This window comes from Anopheles funestus, chromosome 3RL, assembly GCF_943734845.2.
Source record: "Anopheles funestus chromosome 3RL, idAnoFuneDA-416_04, whole genome shotgun sequence".
NCBI classification, from domain to species: domain Eukaryota; kingdom Metazoa; phylum Arthropoda; class Insecta; order Diptera; family Culicidae; genus Anopheles; species Anopheles funestus.
This window is the reverse complement of record NC_064599.1, coordinates 67,153,847-67,173,096: the sequence shown is the minus strand read 5'-3', so window position 1 is coordinate 67,173,096 and position 19,250 is coordinate 67,153,847. Positions and strand designations below refer to the sequence as shown.

The window sequence follows — 19,250 nt, the reverse complement described above, 5'->3', positions numbered from 1 at the left end:
ACCAGTAAAACAACCAAAAACCAGAAACGAAACTGCGCGACAAAGAGGAAAACCATAAAGGAAGAAAAATGAAGTGAAGAAAAAAAAAATACTGTTATTAGTTAACAAGGTATATGCGATAATATGAAAAAAGTATTAAACGAGAACATTATGAAGCAGTGAGGGATTGAGCGGGGGACAAAACAATGCTGAAATAAAATTCACAATGATAAACGAACGTTTGCTTTGTGCGATGTGTGCCGTTTTTCTGTCCGTGTTCCGAAAAAAGATGTTAAGGGTAATGAAATTGCTTTTGTATTGTGGATTGCATACTTTCAGGCAATGTGAGATTTTAATTTTCGTTAAATGACTGGCGACTGGGAGAAGCCGTGATATAGACAAACTCTCATGGGATTTAAACAGCACCAAAGAGACCGTTAAGTCTGCTCAGGTCGCCCACATAGAATTCACATCTGATATCACAACACCTGATGAGAAAGTAAGTAATACCTCACGATGCTGGAGGACAAATTTGAACTCACATACACTAAGAATTTCTCGAAGTTGCTAAAATGTGTGTTACGTAGAATGGTCTCAACTTTGTTGGGAAAGCTCAACTCCGTACATCGTTTTTATCGCACTATTTCCAGTTGTCTCCGCATGATGTCCATGCAGACTCTCAAGGTCACTGCGACATTCATCGTTTACTGTTTGTACGTGGCCAATCTCAGGCACGTACGCTTCACCTGTAAAGGGACGTAGTTGATATCTAAGGTTCCCACTTTATGTATGGGACAATGTCCTCAAACTATTACCAAATAATTTTACTTGGTAGACCAATTAAGCAGAACTAGACTGCAAGAGTTTCACTGGTGGAAGTATAAGGAATTCGGTGAGTTCTTTAAAACCCAGTATTCTTCAAAAACATTCCTACTTTACTCATTTTCAGTCAAGTGAGAATTAATAAATAAATTTTATCCAAAAATTAACAGGAATTTACTTTACAGGACTTACTCTTTCTTTCCATTTAACATTTGAATCGACCTTTCCTTTAAGGATAACAGACACACCGTGTGTGTTTTGTTGGGTGTTTTTTTTATTATTTGAGTTAAATAATACATTGTTTGAATAGAAAAAAACACTTGCATTGCGATCTACAGTAAAAGTAATGGCATCCTCGCAAACGTGCAAGAATGCATGCGTGAGTGAGTGAGTTTTAACGAACAAGGATTAAACGTGGACGATCAATATATAGCAAAAAAAACACAGATAAAAAACAGACTATATAAGGAGTGTTGTTGACGTCACGCAGCACAAAACTGCACAAAACCATCTGTGCGCGCTCATTCGAACACGATCGTATCGTTATCTTCCACCGAATAAAAGTCCAAACTTTTACCATGGTTTTCCAGCGGTATTCGCACCTTACGCTTCCTATCCAGCAGGTACAACCGTAGCGAGGACGTGCAGTCCGGTAAGCCGAACAGTTTCACTATCAAATTCTGCAGCGTGTGCAAGTTGATGCGCTTCGGGACTTTCTTTTCCCGCAACTCGACCGTCTTTTCGTTCAGCAGCTGCAGATGGATCATGTTCGTTACCTTGCGCGTATCGGGTAGAAATTGCTCCGGACTGCCCAGCCCTGAAAAAAAGAAAAAGAGAATGGCAATTTTGTGGATCAAATCGATCACACGCACACGGGGAGGAAGCTATACACTTACGTTCCATCACACGCGGATACATCCGGTGCGATTTGAAGAACGCCTTCAGTCGCTGTGCATCGTTGCGTACTTCCGCCCACTGGTTCGCGTACAGTTTCCACATATCGCACTCGGAATCACGCCGTAATTTTTCGCTGATCGTGGACCGATTAAACATACGCAAACCACCAATCGAACCGACGATTCTTGATACCGTTTCCTCGTAGCTTACGGACGGATCGGGATCGAGCGTAACGTGCTCCAGGTGGGCCAACTTGTCCAGCTCGTTAAACGTACTGCACTGGTCCTGTAGTGGGTTTTCGCGCAGATATATTGTGCGTAGCTGCCGGAACAGTTCCACCTTCTCATTATGCGGACAGTCCGTAAACCGTACCTCACGAAGTCCATTCCCGTTCAGTAGCAGCTCTTCGAGAGCTGGTAGCTTGCCGAGATTGCGTACCGATTCCACATCACGCACGGAGTTATTTTGCAGATCGAGATGCTTCAGCCGACTGAGCGCCACGATGTAGGGCGCTTCGTCCTCGATGAAGCCGATTTCGTTTTGTTCCAGCGAAAGATACTCAATGGCGGGCCACATACGTGCCAATCGGACCAACTCACACCAGGATCCGAGAGCACAGCTTCGGAGAATGATTTTGCGAATGTTTTGAAATTTCTGCGCCAACATACTGATCTGCTCTTCGTACGGGTCGACAAAACGGTTGTTCCTGCAATTGCAAACAAGCGAAATAAGTTTTAATTTGCGACTCGATACTCCTTACATGTTCCGCGCGTAAAAAACACGTACGAGAGATTTAGTTCCTGCAGCGTCGGAATCTGCTCAGCAATATTCGCAACGACGGTCCAGTTCCACAGGAGCGTCGCGGACACGTCGAGCATCTGCAGATTCACGAAGCTGCTCAGCTCTCCGGCCGCATTTACCGGACAGTAGCGCACCGAAACATCCACCAGCTGCTGCAAATTGCTTTGTTTACCTCCCACCTTCTCCATGCCAACGATCTCGAACAGCGGGGCGTGCAGTTGCTTCTGCACCGCTCGGATCATTTCCGAATCGAGACGTAGCGTATCTTCCGTCATGGTGTATTTCTCTGTGATGGCTTGTTCGAGAGTTTGGAATTTGGTGAGCTTCTCGCTGCGTATCATCGAACCTGCTGTAGGTGATCTGGAACAACAAAGCACGGAAGGGACACATATCAATCGCACTTGTTTACGCTTGATCGAACTGTCGTCAATGGTTACGGATCGATGGTGACGTGATGAGTCACACGGATTGCAAACGACTGTTTACCTTGTCTGGAAGTACTGCACACCGTTGACGGTGCCCGAGTGTTTACCCCGTTCTGGATCATCCCATTCGATACCGATCCAATCGCCTTCCGTGTTTGGAACCTAGGCACAACAGGAAGAAAGACAGAATCGGTGGCAGTTTGTACACATCTGCAAGATAGTTGCTTCATCGTGTCTAACTCTAATGCATTACCTCGCCCACGTAGCGAACCGTTCCAAAGTGGTAGCCCACTTTAACGCGGACACCATGTTCCAGATGGTTTTGGAGTATCATGATGTGGAATTTGTACTTCACAACCGCGACCAGCCACGCAGTGCACGTTTGGAGAAATTTTCGTTGCAGGTGTGGTACGCTGCAGAGAAAGACAAAATCACCGTTTCACTTCCCTCGCACAGAGATGATGGTTTTAATGTTGTGTGGAGCAATCAACAATGACGGAACGGAATAGACAGCAGCTGGTTGTGCAAGGGGGAAAAATGTGTGGTACATCGGAGGAACGGGGAAATTGTTTTCGTTGCAGTCAAGGCAAGCAACCCCATGAGCGAGAGCGAGTACGCTAGCTCAAACATGTGCGTGATAGAATGAGATCAACAGAAGGCTGTCAGGTTGACATTGGGCAATCAGCGCCCAAGTAGGAACATTCAGGTGAATGTTTATTTGCGAATATTGGGATTAACCTTGCTACAATTTGTGATTGGATGGTTAAGGCTGGTGGCACAGCTCCATCGCTCCGATTTTTTCGCATATGCGAATCGCAAGGTATGGCACAGCTCTTCCGATCTTTCCGCACGATTTCACTATGGATTTGATGGAATTCGTCCAAACGCACGTTTGCCATGGTTAATGGTTTATTTACAATAAATGTAAACATTTGCCATTGTCATTTCGAGAAAAAGAATCATTTGAGAGTTTTATACGAGCGAGTTCAGTTTGACAAATAAAATCGGAAGGTACCTTCCGATGGAAACAAAAATTTTTGTTTCAACCTTCCGATAAAATCGGAAGCTTTTGAGATCTGTCATATCCCATACAAAATTTTGACAGGACCATGCGAAAAAATCGGAGCGATGGAGCTGTGCCACCAGCCTAAGTTAAATTTTAAACAATAAAATACGCTTCAAAAAATTTATTTGAAGCAAGTTTACAGCCAAATGTTTAATAAAAATTAATTTTATCACGCATAAGCATGGTTCAGTCGACGACTGTCAAAACTGTCACACCCGCCAGAAGTTTGTTGTATGGGGAGAAACATAAACAAATCGATTTTATCCTGCATCTTTTCTGTGTTGTTTCATACTTTACGCTATTTTCTTCATTTGTTGAACAGCTCCTTTTAAGTACCCGTTCCGCTCCCGTTTTCTATTTTTGTGCAATCACTATGGCGAGTGGGTTTGTGTCGGAAACGGAAATCGCTGAAGCACGTCGCAGAAGGCAAGAGGAATGGGAAAAAGTTAGGACCGCAGATCAGCCGATAGGTAAGTGTTGTCGGGCAATGTTGTTCTGAAAATGTAATCGCGATCAATTTCCTTTCTTAAACAGAGGCCCCAGAAGACGAGTATGATCCGCGATCACTGTACGACAGGCTGCAAGAACAGAAACAGAAAAAGGATAATGAGTTCGAAGAAGCACATAAACTCAGTACGTGTTGTTTTCAATATGAGAAGAACCATTGACTGACCCACCTTTGATTTTAACCGATTATGTATCCTTGTAACCTTTCTTTCAAACAGAAAACATGATCAAAGGCTTGGATGATGATGAGGTGGAGTTTTTAGATTTGGTGGACAAAAACCGAATGCAAGCAGAAAGACAAGCGCAGCTGGAGGAACAAAAAGAGCTAAACGAGTTTCGTGCAAAGGTCGCCACTTTACAAGAGAAACGGTTAGATGAGGTATGTTACGCGATTTCCGGCTCCCATGTGTGCAGAGAAACTAAACAATGCTCAAATTTCAGCAAATTCAACAGCAAGTTTCTAAACCAAAAGCTACAAAAACACCCATCACAAGCACACGGCTAAGCCAGAAGCAAATTCTGGCCGGTGTGGTGCGTAAGCGCAAATTAGAACCTGAAAATGAACATAATGATTTAAACAAATCAGCCGAGAAGCTTACCTCTACTCCGACCAAACCTTCGAACGGAGAACCAATGAATGAAAACAATAGCTCAACGAGCGCAACAGAGAACTCCTCGGCCAAGAGTAACGTGGCAATGCGCGTCATCGGAATACTGCCGGGTATGGGATCGTACAACTATAATGATGACGATTCCGATTCGGACAACAGTTCGGAAGATTCCGAGCTAGATGACAGTCATGAGTATGATTGGATAGGACGCAAGATCCGCAAAACGTGCGATGGCGCTAATAAATGATAAGTTTGCGGGCTGTAGGGGGGTTTTGAGGAAAACTGTTACAATTGTATGCTGGAAGCATTATGCGTCCAAATATGAGTGAGTCCCTGCTGGATTCCAGTTCGAGTTGGCTAAATAAATGTTTAATTGCATCCTAGCTCTTCTGACTTTTATTTTCGAAATTGAACACCTAATACTTTGTTGTCTCTTGTTGGTTTAAACACGGATAGTCAGTTCTTGCTACGGAGGGATGGTTCAGATGGGATTTGGTATCCGGTGAAGTTAATTACATACACCACGGGGGCGCCCCTAACGCATTTTTACATTTGCCTAATCGTAATGAGAAAAAGTAAACGAAAGAATTGGTGAAATATTTTAATATGTTATTTGTTTGTCTGTTTTATTATAAAATGAACGTCAACTGCAAATAATTTAAACTGAACGAAACATATTATCCATAAATCTAGACAAAAATATTCAATTGCAACTTTTAAAAAGCACCAAAAATGCGTGTTGAATTGTGCTTTACTTATTACAAAGTCGACTCCATTAACCGATTTAAAAAATAAATATTTTCAAACTCCAAGTTTCGTAAATTTGGATAAAACATCTTTGACAGCAATGCAAGTTGCACAGTAGGCTAAGGAAATTTGTTCTATTGGGTATTTAACGAAACATGTCTCACGCGCCTTATGCTTCACTAACACTACCACAACCCATCAGCGTACGACTTGCGAAACAACAAGAACAAGAAGACACACGCGAGCTGATCGGCCTGCTGTCTTTTTCTCGCGTTATTTTTCTTGAACCACGCGAGCGGTAGGACGTACGCAGGGTTTACGCATATTTCTTTCGTGTAGAGTTGTGATAAAAAAACCCCTCGAAGTGCATCCGAATGCATTCCGTACACGATAAAGTACGGGCACTGTTCAATTGCAACTGTGGCCACTTTTCGTGTTGTGCATCGTGAACGCATTTCGACAAATAAGAGGTAAAATTCACTATTGACATCATCCCGTCATTTCCGTCTCGTGTTGGGTGTGTGCATGTGTAGATGTGTGTGTGCGTGTTTGAATGATTTGTTGGTGTGCTGCTCGCAGTCAGAATACGCAAGAAAGCGAAAAAGGGTAAACGGCTAGCTGGAGAAACTTTGGAGAACAAAGTAACCGATGGATGGTTGGAGCCGAAACAAATGGAAATGGATTTTTCCAGGCTACCGTTCGCAAGCTGTGTGGGTAAAGATGTGTAGATTGTGAACGTTTTATTTCTGTGATTTTTTTTTGGTACATGCCCAGCATGCAGTATCTCCATCCGCGCATCCCGTCATGTGTTGTGTTGGCCCCCGCAAGGGTGTAGTGGTGTGCGTGTATTGCAATTCGTCGTGAAAACCGTGAATTCCGGCGGCAGCAGCAGTAGCAGGAGTTGCAAGGCAACGCCTACCAACCGATCCAAGTAACCCTATCGTTACTTGTCGTTACTGTTTGTCGCGAAAAAACGTCCGTTTGCAGTGAATTGAATAATTGTTCGCAAAAGTGTATGTAGAATTTCTCCGCCATCATTAATGTACGGATTGATGATGCTGCACTCATGGAAAGTATGTTGGCCAGCTCACTCAGCCCCGATGACGATGATGGCTCCATTCTTTGCTTTGTGCGTTGGTGGTGTAGTGCGTTAACGTGTGTGTGTGCGTGTGTGAGTGATGGAGGCGGTGAAGAAAGTTTTTATTTTACGTTGAAGTTGTGTTGTGAGTTTATCGTGAGCAATAGAGAAATAGGGCATTACGATCATTTGCCCACTGTGCACAATTGTTGGGGCAATTTCAAACGCAAAAAGTTCAAAGGGCAGCCCCGTTTCGTGTTGTAAACGGGACCGTTTGACGTAGTGCTGATCCTCATCATATGCGAGAGTGAGGATCGCTCCACTGGAGTGAGAAAACGTGGTAACGTGAGAACACCTCTAGTAGTGCGTCTGTTCTCACCGCAGTAATCCTTTAATTTCACTTTGTTTTTTTTTTTTTATTTTAGATTTTTTGGAAAAGCGCAAGAGGCACATAAAGAACGCTTGGCAAAAGGGCAATTGAAATGTATCCATTTGGGCAATTGTGTATTTCATTAGCAGCTTGTGAGCTGAAACGAAAAGTGTCTTCCAAAAAGGCGAGCAAAATGTCTCCGATCGCAGTAGCAGCGTAGAAAGCGCTCATGGTATGGGTCCGCAGGAGTGAAAGCGATGACACTAGTTCGCTCATGTTGTAAGAGCGAGACACGAGAGGTGTCGATGACGATGGAACGTTCTTTTGTACATGTGTGAGTACGGCACTATCCGCCATCGATAGTGAAGCGTGAAGCTATGTGTATGGATGTGTGTGCGCACGTAGTGTTTCATCTCGTGCAGTGTGTGGGAAACGACGTGTGGGAATGCTGCAGGTATTGCTCTCTCTCTCTCCCTCTCTTGCCCTATCTCGCAGCCATGGAGATTCATGTCGACATGTCGACTATTGTTTTTCCTTTCGCGCACATATTCAAATAGACACCGACGCGGTGTCACTGTGTGCGAGTAATATTGACCATCATCGCACCAGCCCCGTGGAGAGGTGCTCCCATGCAGCCCCACACACTTCATTGTACAAACACAATTGCTTGCACACACACACACACATGCTGGAACCGTTGGTATGATGGAGAAACGCGTCTGCAGTATGAGTGTGTAGTTTTGACATTTTCGGATGATACTCGATCATAAACGGATCATCAATTTAATTTCATCATTAGATCAAAGGATTCTTTAATCCTTGCAGACGGATAGTATTGAGCTTTACGTGACAGTTGCATTCGAGGGCAATGTGTTTTAAGGGTTCGTGTATTGAACTCACCCCCACCAAACACACACGCATACACATATACACATACGTTCATTGACGTTTTTTTTATGTTTAAGATTCTGCCAGCGTAATGCTGTGTTATGTTCCAGAAATGTTTAGATCATCGTCCGTACGATCGAAAGACACTTCCTGTCAGCACAGCCAAACGCTGATGGTACGGTCTATAAATGTCTTCTACCTAGCACATTTACAACGCTTTGGTTTTTGCTTTGCTGAATTATTGTAGCCAAGCATTCATTCGTCGTGTAAAATGATTCATCGCTTCATCACGCAAAAAAGGGCGATCTATTTGCCTTCAACATAATGTTATCACATATTGAAACAATGTTGCAAGCCATGTACCGTGTTGGGAATTGTTCTTTTGACATTTTAAATTTAAATGATCTTGTCTTATCTAAAACAATGCAAAACAATTTATTAATATTTCCTTTACACATCCCATTCCTCCCTATCGCACAAGACGATCGATGGTTTAGTTTTTTTTTGTTTTAATGTTTGCTCTGTTCTGTTACATTTTCATGTGTAACACGCGATCGTCATGTCACGGGAATGGGTGTGTTAGTAAAACCGCGATCTTTACGCATACGTGCATCCCATGGTCTCTTTACCAAGCGCAGAATGCAATTTAGCGCGCAGTTCTATTCTGTTTTTTTAGCCCTCGAACAAACAAAAAAAGGGCTACAAAGTGTACAAACTGGACGTTTGGCTGCTTTTGTGTGCGTAGTTGTCTGCGTGTTATGCTAGTTTCTGTTGTTATTTTGTTCTTTCTTTCTTTTGTTCCCCAATGTGAACTCCGTAATCTTCACTACTAATTGAAACTCAATCAATGTAGTTAGTTTGATATGGCGTAGAACGGGGAGAAAAAAGTGTTGGCCTTGATCTCGTTTTTCTCCCCAGTGAGAAAAATGAATTCAATACGTTCTCGAAAAACGATCGATCTTCAAACAGTACGGTTTTCCATTGCCGATGCGTTTAAACAATGTAAACTCCCCAAAGCCATCACACAAACACACATGCCAACGGTTGTAGCAACATCGTGTTGTGAGGTAGCATTCTTTCCGGACAACGACAGCGAAAAGATCTCGTATGCAAATTGAATGAATTTAGCACGAAGAAAAAACCGGAAGAGCAGTGAAAAGAGGGAAAGGACACATATGCTTCACAGAACTGCTGGGGTCTGCTATCTTGTGACCCTGATCAGCGGGTGGTTGGGATGGTTATGGAATTTGCCAAAGAAAAATCTTACATATATTTACATATTCTGTTTTTTTCTGCTTGCTAGAAGTTTGAAATCTCAAGAAATAGAAATAGTTTCTAAAAAAGGCAATGAGAAGCATAGGCCTCGTGAACCTTTATTTTTAGTTCGTTTTTTTTAAAGATGTAGTCAGTTGTATGACGAATATTGCTTTTATCAGTGAGTAAAACCATGTGAGAGAATCGTTTATGCCATGGAATTTCCCTTCATGATTGTGTAGTAGTTTCTTGTTTGTAGCTCGATAACTCTTATTAGTCATGGCCGCATTTTAGATGTAAGATAATATTCGTACTTACTTTTGTATGAAAGATTTCTGAAAGATTTAAAATAATTAAAAATAATTTTTGAAATAATTTTTTTTATTTACCTAATATCGTAATTAGGAAAGGAACAAATTGTACACGAATTTAATATAAACTATAGTAAACGATTCATACAACAAACTACAAACAGGCTATTCCAAAATCCATTAAACAACGTGATCATATAGAAATTTGCTAACATGTTTATCATTTGGGATCATTTTGGTCAAAAGATATCAATGTATAAATACGTTTATAGAAGATCTACAAAAATAACGGTTCTCACCATTTGTTGGACTTATAAAATGGAGATCAGATTTTATACCTGAAACGAATATCCAGAGTTGAATTGACACTAGGGTGTATCGTATTTAAGAAATTCCTGAAGCCATTTGGTTAAGTTGCCAGTCTCAAATACCTTGAGCTTTTTATTTAGGAAAACAATATAACCTTAAGCTCGCAGGATAACTTGATTTTTCAGTCTTATAAGTGAAGCATTATAGTGAAGCATAATTTAAATAACCCCAAGAAACGCTAGGTGTGGGAGTGCATTATATGTAAATTGTAATATTCAATCATTACACCACCAATGTGTTAATTTAATTCCCCTTGATGGGTCCGGCACGCTCTAATGCAGATGAGGATTTCATTCACACATATTTTTTTCTTACCTTCACTTTTAGTAATTGGCCGCGTTGCTGCTGGCTGTGGTGCGTATACGAAATTTTGGAAAAGTCGGAAAAATCAAATTAATAACACACACCACACCGAAATGTGTCTTGGGCGATAAAATTATCAAAAAAAGAAACAACCACCCCACCCCACCCTCAGAGAGACGTCAGTCAAGTCCGGCCCGAGCTAGCGATCGTATAGATTTGTCGAAAGGGGTGTTGAGTCAGACGCACCACCAAAGGGGGTGGCAATTAATCCCCCCGCTCCGTTCCACTGATAGTGTACGGAGAAACGTTGCGCGAAACGGGAGTTAAAAAACATTAAATTAGATTAGATGACCCTCTTCGTATCGACCCCCGACACCGGCATCGTCATCATCAGGCGGGGTTTGGGGTCATCGTCGTCGTCGCGGCCATTTGTGAAAATAATTGCTTCTTCTAATCTGTTCCTTCTTGGCATGGTGTTTGGCTCTTCTTCTTCGCCGGTTTTCCATGCTGTTGTGAAAGAGGCTCTCCACAGTATTTTTCTTTGCCTCGGCCACTATCATATGCCGATGATGATGACGATAATGCCCGATGACGCCAAAAAGGTGAAAGTAGTAGTAGGTAGGCCTTAAGATAAAGCAAGCGACACACAAAAACAAAAGCTGCACAAAAGTGTAGTGGCAGTGAAAAGAAATAATACTTACCCGCCTTTTCCCTCCTCCTGTAAGGCGTATCACCTCTGTTTACCTTCTTCCGGCAAACAATTGTGTGCAGATGAGTTAAGGTTGTGCCAAGGGGGGGTTTCTTCAGTTGCAAAGAAACTATGGTGTGTTGGGTCGATTAATGTTGGGCGCATATTTGCAACATTATCCGCACACACTGTCAAAGGAGAAAGAAAGAGAAAGATAAAAGCACGGTAAAAGTGCGTGCGTGCGTGCTTGGGGGGCAAACGTTTCATCCTTCTTCACTTGTGCCCTTTCCTCCCGGCGTCGTTCAAGCAAAGGAAAGTGATATCGTCAGTGTGTACCACCAACATCATTGTTGAGTTGTATGTTTTTTGCCTTTTTACTGTGTGTGAGTGTGTGGTTTGTAGTGAGAAGAAAAGAAACATATTTGTTTTCTTTTTCTCGTCTCTTCTACGGATTGGAAAATCTACGCAATGATGGAAAGGAGACGGTGTGAAATGTTAAAATGTGAAAATTAAGATGAAAATCTATCGATGATGGATCGGTGAGAAATCGAAAGTTTTACCCGTGTATATCGCGTCCGTTGTGCGAAATTAGACAGATACGCGTTGTGTCAAGTGAATTAAGTCCCATAGTAGGCGCGTGCTAGTAGGCGCAGCGTTTTCGCGACGAGTTGTGTTGCGTGTGTGGTGTTGTTTGTGTCCGCTGGCGTGTGCTCTCGAATGTCAAACGTGACAGCAAGGTAGTAGCAGCGAAACGTCACGATCGTTGTAAATCAAAGTGCGATAGAAGCATACGTAGAATATGATGGCGCTAAAAAATGTTAAAACAAAACGGTGATAACATTACTAGTGAAGCTGCTATTAAATTGTAATGTGTGTGTGTGTGAGTGTTGTGTGAAATTTTTCGATTGAAAATCTTTATTGTTTGCTGGTTTAAAATGGTTACTTCTAATGATGTTTATTTTCTTTCCTTGTGCAATAATAGTAAGTCCAGGTGAAGGTGCATCTTTACGGGTCACCATATAGACGTGAACCTACAGTGTACTTTCAGCTTGGCTGTATGTGTGTGTATGTGAATGTAAAACGCATGTGAAATTGTGGCTGTTAAACGGTGTTCCTGTCCTACCGGATTCAGTAGTGTTCAGAAACTGAAGAACAACCCCAAGTGCTGCCCGATCCGGTAGCGGTGGGTAGCGCGAACGAATGCCACACAGTAGCGGACGGAAAAGCGCGGGGGTGCGTTATCGTGCGGGAAAGGAGGAGAACGCAGCGTAACGAACCCTTCCGAACGCCGCATGAGAACCTAAGGTACCACTCCCCACTTCCCGCCCCCCGCCCCCCCCCTTCGGGGTACCGTCCGTGCCTGAACCTCCGTGATCGGCAGGGAAGGAAACGGAGTTTCGACCGAACTTCTTTCCCCCAAGGACACCAACGGAAAGAAAGAAAAATAATCAACTACGCAGAAACACACACTCATACTCGTACAAACATAACTCTTGAAAAGGACACAATCCGGACGCAAGGATTGGTGCGGATTCCGCGAGCGCAGGATTCATGGAGAATAATCTGTCATCCAACGCTGGACCGCCTGAAAGGTACATATATTGGCAATTGTTTGCAGAAGCAACTAACATTTGGTACCCCCGTTCAAACCTGCTTAGCATCCTTTACCTAGTTCCACGAATGTAATGCACTTTTTCTATGTTAGTAGTAGTTTTTCCGTTCTTGATCTTTTTTTAATATCAATTTTATTGTCATCGTAGTTAAATGTAATTAATCAATTTTTTTATAATGTTTGCTACAGTTTTATATTGATTAATTGATTCACTTTTATTAACTAAAAACATCCTTCGTATGTCAAAAATGACGTATAGTTGCACTTCACTGGTTGGAAATATCTTGTTTGACTCATGTCAAACTTTTAATCGGAATAAAAAAATAAGGAAGAAAATCTTTTTCTTCCTTTTTCTTTTGTGGCACCAATACCTCAAGAGAATTGCCATCTGAACATCAGATAACACCTTAATATGTGACCTAAATATTAAGGTGTTACTCCTGATTAAAGACAGATTCGACCAATGAAGAGGTTCAACTGTATTTGATGAAAATTGTTTAATATACCATTGAACCATGCAAAGCTGTAGGTACAATCTGAGAGGTAGATTGGCAATATTTACATTTGTATATTTATATATTTCCGGTGTTATGAAGGCCTTTTTGACTTGTGAATTTGTTGTTGATCAATAAATAATCCAACACATCGAATGTGATAAGATATCTTATGTAAAGTGATTACGCACATCCGTAGTTGCACGATGGCTTATCATTGGTGTATATTTCTGCGAATTGTAATCCATTGCCATTGTTACAAACGTCCGATAACTGGCAACGGAACTGACTAGCCCTTTCATCGTAATGATTGCACAGATTAAAGTTCTTTGCTGATGATGATGTTGGGTGGTGGCTAACGACGTGTGTTTACAATTTCTTCTTTTTTGTCATAACCTCAATACCTTCCTTACGTAAGTTGGTTAATTGGTGTACAAACGATTCTGAAGGTAGAGTTTTTATTCCAATACCAATACACTCTCAAAAGGGAACAGAAGGGAACGATTTGGTTTGAGAGTTGAAACCAGGTCCTATCGCGTGAGAAGCTGCACCTTCCCCAATACACTATCGAATAGTTCTTGCCGAACCTGTCATTTCGTCCTTATAATGATGTTACTTTTTTAGATTAAACAATTCTGCCGATAGAGAGAGAGCCAATTAAAACTGTTAGAAGTTGTATGTGTCCTCTAGTGTTAACGACTCTCGATGTCATCACGACACTAAGACAAATAGTCATATCTTCAGAAAGACCTTTAGTGTATCAGAACGAACGTCTTTAACACGGACAATGGGCAAAAACATATTTCTTGTGACTTGCATTAGTGACTTACACAATTGATAAACTTGATTTCAATATACGATAGACATTTAAACATGCTTTCCAAATTATTTATAGCTCAACCTACTTTACTCCTTCAACCAGAAAACAGATGTGTCCCCCAGTGTTCGGTGACATACTTTCAAATTTATGTTGATAAGATTGCACAGTAATTGCAACCAAGCTGATAAATCGTCTATCATGGGTCACTTATCGTTTTGCTGAGAAAACACCTAATCTTTTGGGATATTGCCAATTTTTATGGCAGTGCCATAAAAATCTCAACAATAAAAATCGTTGCAAAATCTTTGACTTCCATCATTCTTGATTGAAGATTAGCGGAAATACTTTGCGGAACGGAAGGTGTACGATGATATAATAAAGTGTGTGAGTCGTCGCGTACGTGTTAACTACCGAGAAGATCACTCTGTGATCTGAGATCATCCTTTTTGGTGTGATGATTTGCCGATTGCTGGAAAGTTCGAAAAGCAAATAGCGTTCGAGCACACAGATTTCAGTGTGTCATCTCTAAGTCTCTAAGCTGTTTGTAATCTTGACCTGATTTTTCTCTGCTATTATGTTGAGCTTCTTGAAGTTTTGCTTTGTCTTTTGTGGGAACTCTCAGTGAAAAGCGCTAGTAATGGGAAAGCGTGTTGGCTGTGGGTGAAGTAGAGAGTAGCATAAACCAAAAGGAAAGAACAATAGCGAAGAAACATTGCACCACTGTATGAAGCTGTGCTAGATGGAACATGGATTAATCTTGGTTTGAAGTCATCAATGAAATCATTAAAGTTTCATATTAAAATGAAGTTAGGTATGCATTTTTTAAGAAGAACTGAGTAATTTATTAAACAATTTCAATCGATCTATTTTACACCATGTTGGGCTATTTTTTGTTTACATTTTCTGTAACGGGTCACGAGCCTCCTCTTTTTCGTAATAACTTTTTTCTTATGCTTGAGTCATCAGTTTTGTAGTCGTGCCGTGGCCACTTTTTATCCTTCATTTCCACGAGTCACCACTTCGAAGACACAACACGCGATGCTGCGCTGTTCGATTGCAACGGCTGCAGACCTCAATCTTTCGGTGATCTCATTGTAAGTTGGAATTGAAGCTAAGGAGAAGGACATTTCGGCTCGGACGGTATCGCATATTGTTGGTGGTAACTGGAGATTCGAGAACAACAACACACAACCGTATTGAGGAAGAGCGGTGTTGTGTTTGGTGCAAGAAGAGCACCGTGCGCCGTGATTTCACATGACAAATCTCGCACAGTGGCAAACGAATTATGGACGGGCTTGACAGTACAATTTCCATTTTATCCAAAGGCGACAGACGATTTCGCACCGCATCGGTAGGGTTCATTTTTTTCGCACAAAACGTGAGCAAATAGGCTCGTTGTCTGCTTGGGAACAGTAGAGATCTACCGAGTGGAGTGTCAAAGCGTACTCGCTACTTGCTCATGTGTTAATCGATTTTGTAGCTCCCGTTGCGACATGGAGTGATGCTTGAGGAGGTAATGTTTTGGAGGCTAAATGTTACATTGAAAATTAATTAGCAATATGCTAATCAAGAAGGGATTTCTGCGTGTCTGGAGTAGTGACAGTTATAACAACGTAGTACAGTGTATGAAAACAGATTAAGGAGGTAATTCTTTAACTCTTTGAAGACATATAAAACAAGGGCGATTTGCTAGTCTTCATGGAGAGTAAAATCCCAATCTAACTCACTCATTTCTGATTCAACTTATTCATGAGTTATATTGCTCACGAGTGAATCAAGTCATTGCTAGTGAGCGAAATATTCCAAGCTAATTCACTCAGTTCTTATTGAACAAATTTATTGAAATGAACAAACAAAATCGTGTTGGCAATTGACATTTAATTCACTTGTTACTCTTGACTCATTATCAGATATCAGAACCTTGCAATGTCCGAGGTGTATGTTTTGATATGGAAAAGAATAACTGACAATTAACGTATACAGGCGTCGCTCGATTTGCGACTGTAGTTGGGACCGAAAAAAGAGCCCTAAGCAAGGCGTAAGTCGAGACTACATCGTTTATAACCATACGTATAGAGTCGAAAGCTTTATTTAAATATTTTAAAATAATCTATAAATCGTTTTGAATAATATATTAATTGATCTTTTTATTTCCTTAAATTATTTATCGAGAATGTAGAAGTCTATTCCAACAATTTAATTTTTATATTCAGTGAAGACCATGATTTTTTAACGGTTGCTGGTGAAAATAAAAAAAACTGACAATTTGAGCAAAATAACAACTGTCAACTCGGGGGCGGCCCGATGGTGTATGTGATAAACGGCGCCAGTCCACACGGCCGGACCGGGTTCAAATCCCATCCGGACCGTCCCCCCCGTAGCAAGGACTGACTATCCGGCTACGTGGTAAAAATAAGTCTAGTAAGCCAGAAATGGCCGGCGTGACCTGTAAGGTCGTTAAAAGCCAAGAAGAGAGAGAACAACTGTCAACTGTCAAGATCAAAATCGTCGTATCTCGCGAATCGTCGTATCTCGCGGCGGTCGTAACTTGGGGGATGCCTGTACTTCAATACTACTTTACTCTAGTTCAATAAGCGAGTTAAATTGTTTTAAAATCTGTGCCACAACATTTGAACGCATTTTGTTACACTCCACTGTTGTGTGTTTCGCTGTCCAAAGCACAACCTTATCCGTCCCATCTAGAACGTGAAACTCGTGGCCCAGCACGCCCGTACGCCCGTTGCCTTCGCTTACACACGTGCCTAGATGCTCATGTGTGTTATTGTTTTTAAATTTCCTTTTCCCCGTCCGTTCCCCCAAGGCGGTTTTAACACCTTCATCTTACACTGCGTGGTATTGGCGCGTCGGCAGTCACAAAGAAACTGTGGCTAAAATGAAAAAAAAAGGAATGCAAAATAAGGCAATCGAATGTTCGAAGGAATCATGTTGGTGCTTGGTAGTAGGGTGCTGATGAAAATGTTTTTTTTCACTGATTGTTCTTGTCGGTTTCATATGGTACAGTGCATTCTGTATGTGTGTGTGTGTGCACATGATGATGGTGGAATGCATTGTGGACCCCGGTAGTGTGGCGATGATTGTGTATGAATCATCAACCATTGCGATTTGTTATGCCGATCGTCAAGGTCCCGATACGAAACATATTTGCGCGACCACGCCATCGATCAAGTATGTCTGAGGACAATGATATTAATTTTCCCACAATCGAAAGCGTATGTCGCTACTAGGGAAGTTGTGACTTCAAGTGACAAAGATGGTATCAACTTTCTAGATTCTGTTCAAGTTGAACTGGAATATGTCAGGAATTGTATTGCAACTTGAACTCGAAAACCCTGTAATGTAAAGAAAATTTTTTCTCTCAAATGTGTAGTATAAAAAGTTATAATGTTTTTCAACATACAAACAGTAGTAAATAATTTACGAAAACTTTCGTTTTCCCATGGGATAAAACCGCTTTTTCAAACTAATGCTGACACAGGGTGGTTCTGATTTCACAGATTCTGTTGCAATCTCATATTGTAAATTAGAAAAATGGAAATCTACTCCACCATCACCGGCCAATAGACCTAATTTTTAGGACGCGTCGCAGGTGTCCATCGAACCGTTGCAATATTGAGCCATCATCGTAACCCATCGCCCCGACCCCTACACACTGTCGATATCCGTGCCCCCTTTGCACACTGTTATTTGGCAGGCAGGTGACGGAAAGCAAACATAAACGTAACAGTAATGGCCGAAAAAGAGGCCATTTCTACAGTGACAAATGGTGGTGATAGTGGTGCCCTAGTCCAACATGCCACAAGGTGGCATGAGGGTAGTAACACTATGGTGCTGCTACTACTTCGCACGTTTCAGTGATGATCACATGGAGAAGGGCGAATAAAAAAAATGAGAACCCTCACATAAAAAAAGGAAGGAAGGAAGTTCGTTAGGTGTATCGATAGGACGACGACGGACGGCGCTTCTGGGAACACGCCATTATCTCTCCGAACCACACCCAGTTCGGCGACCGGCAAGGTCCGGATGATGGTGTGCTCCCTAATCGCAAAAAAGAAAACACAAGGCAGTGGGCGGATTGGCAGCTTGTTGGGCGGGGAGAAGGGCTTTCGTGGCCTGCGGTAGTTGGGTATTTTATGTTTGCTTCCTTCCGCATCGAATGAGGTTCATTATGGGTCAAAGTATCTCACATCAATTATTGCCACCGAGAGATTGAAGGGGAGAGTGCAGGTCAATCGATTTTTGTAAGGTACATTCCTATTTGTGTTTTTTTTTTATTAAAACAAGTTAAAAAAATAATTTTATGAATTGAACGTAAAAATTGAAGATTTTCTTTTTTCGCTTTTTTATTGAAAACAATAGCAAATAAAACACAAATTGTGCAATATTGAATTTAGTAATTTTAGAAGCTTCATGAATCTTCAAAAATTGTGATTTGACTCTTTTTTTCGGATTTTTATATTAAAAAATAAAATTAGGTCGAATAAGTGTCGAAGTGCAAATGCCTTATTCCATATCTACCACTACACAATACTCTTCAATTTGAAAAGAATCTAGAAATGTCTTCAATGTAAGCACGTCAAACGAAAGTAAAATTAAAAAAAAAAATTATCAATGAAAAATAATCAATATTGAACACACATAAGGCAGTGTACTTAAGGTTCCTTAAAAATCAGCCATTTATTTTTCCTTTGTGCTTATCTCAACAACCATTAAAGTACTCTGCCTCCTGAATGAAATAGAACCAGTTAGATACTGCAGTGTCTGGGCCACCTTGTGACATAATCATCCAGCATATGACAGTCGAGAGCGCTAGTGGTTCGGTTGACAGTCGCGTCTTACCGTTACCATTTACCGGCATTGGTCGACGACAACGACGACGACGTCGTTGCTGAAACGTTTAATTCCCCAGATTGCACCTCCGTATCGTCATTCAAAAAAACGCAATTCTTCTATTAATCCGCATGCCACTAGACATGGCACAGGGTGACAGAAGAACGAGGAAATCAGCGTTAGCGCATTACACAGTCCGTTACATGTCGTTACGCTTCGTGCAATTGTATCTAGCCACGGTCAACTATAAGTGCACTTGAGATGAATGAGACATTGGTATTTCTGTACATATTATTATCTGAACAATTGGGAAAAAGAATCGAGGAATGACAGTCGAAGAAGTGAATGCTAATCTCTGCT

The 19,250-nt window shown here is 41.5% G+C and overlaps 3 protein-coding genes across 5 annotated transcripts in view; 2 read left to right on the top strand and 1 right to left on the bottom strand.

The window, feature by feature from the left end:
• Positions 1–1,024: 1,024 nt before the first annotated feature.
• On the bottom strand, positions 1,025–3,448 carry LOC125772393 (tubulin-specific chaperone E). The gene is made up of 5 exons (XM_049444097.1): positions 3,178–3,448; positions 2,986–3,086; positions 2,485–2,859; positions 1,698–2,404; positions 1,025–1,618 (listed from the first exon to the last, which is right to left on the bottom strand). Exons 1-5 carry the CDS (start codon positions 3,256–3,258, stop codon positions 1,323–1,325), a joined length of 1,560 nt encoding a protein of 519 aa, XP_049300054.1. The 5' UTR covers positions 3,259–3,448; the 3' UTR covers positions 1,025–1,322.
• Positions 3,449–4,226: 778 nt separating this feature from the next.
• LOC125772399 (PSME3-interacting protein) lies at positions 4,227–5,491 on the top strand. The gene is made up of 4 exons (XM_049444103.1): positions 4,227–4,460; positions 4,525–4,623; positions 4,716–4,876; positions 4,939–5,491. Exons 1-4 carry the CDS (start codon positions 4,364–4,366, stop codon positions 5,353–5,355), a joined length of 774 nt encoding a protein of 257 aa, XP_049300060.1. The 5' UTR covers positions 4,227–4,363; the 3' UTR covers positions 5,356–5,491.
• A 631-nt stretch (positions 5,492–6,122) lies between these two features.
• The window catches only part of LOC125772380 (uncharacterized), a 72,175-nt gene continuing 59,047 nt past the window's right edge, over positions 6,123–19,250 (top strand). For 2 of the 3 annotated variants that reach the window (XM_049444041.1, XM_049444040.1), the window contains exons 1-2: positions 6,123–6,325; positions 12,099–12,708. Coding sequence is in view for 2 of the 3 variants with exons in the window: in XM_049444040.1 (XP_049299997.1) it covers positions 12,668–12,708 (41 nt within the window). In the remaining variant the exon portion in view is untranslated. The remainder of the gene's footprint in view (positions 6,326–12,098; positions 12,709–19,250) is intronic. The other variant, XM_049444042.1, reaches the window with a different exon arrangement.

Excerpts from the sequence above, each read along its gene's own strand:
- LOC125772393 (XM_049444097.1), bottom strand. The coding sequence starts at position 3,258 with ATGATACTCCAAAACCATCTGGAACATGGTGTCCGCGTTAAAGTGGGC. Across the intron at positions 3,087-3,177 it reads CGGTTCGCTACGTGGGCGAG|GTTCCAAACACGGAAGGCGA; the intron begins GTAATGCATTAG and ends TGTTGTGCCTAG. Across the intron at positions 2,405-2,484 it reads CTGCAGGAACTAAATCTCTC|GAACAACCGTTTTGTCGACC; the intron begins GTACGTGTTTTT and ends TTGCAATTGCAG.
- LOC125772399 (XM_049444103.1), top strand. The coding sequence starts at position 4,364 with ATGGCGAGTGGGTTTGTGTCGGAAACGGAAATCGCTGAAGCACGTCGC. Across the intron at positions 4,461-4,524 it reads GACCGCAGATCAGCCGATAG|AGGCCCCAGAAGACGAGTAT; the intron begins GTAAGTGTTGTC and ends TTTCTTAAACAG. Across the intron at positions 4,624-4,715 it reads CGAAGAAGCACATAAACTCA|AAAACATGATCAAAGGCTTG; the intron begins GTACGTGTTGTT and ends TCTTTCAAACAG.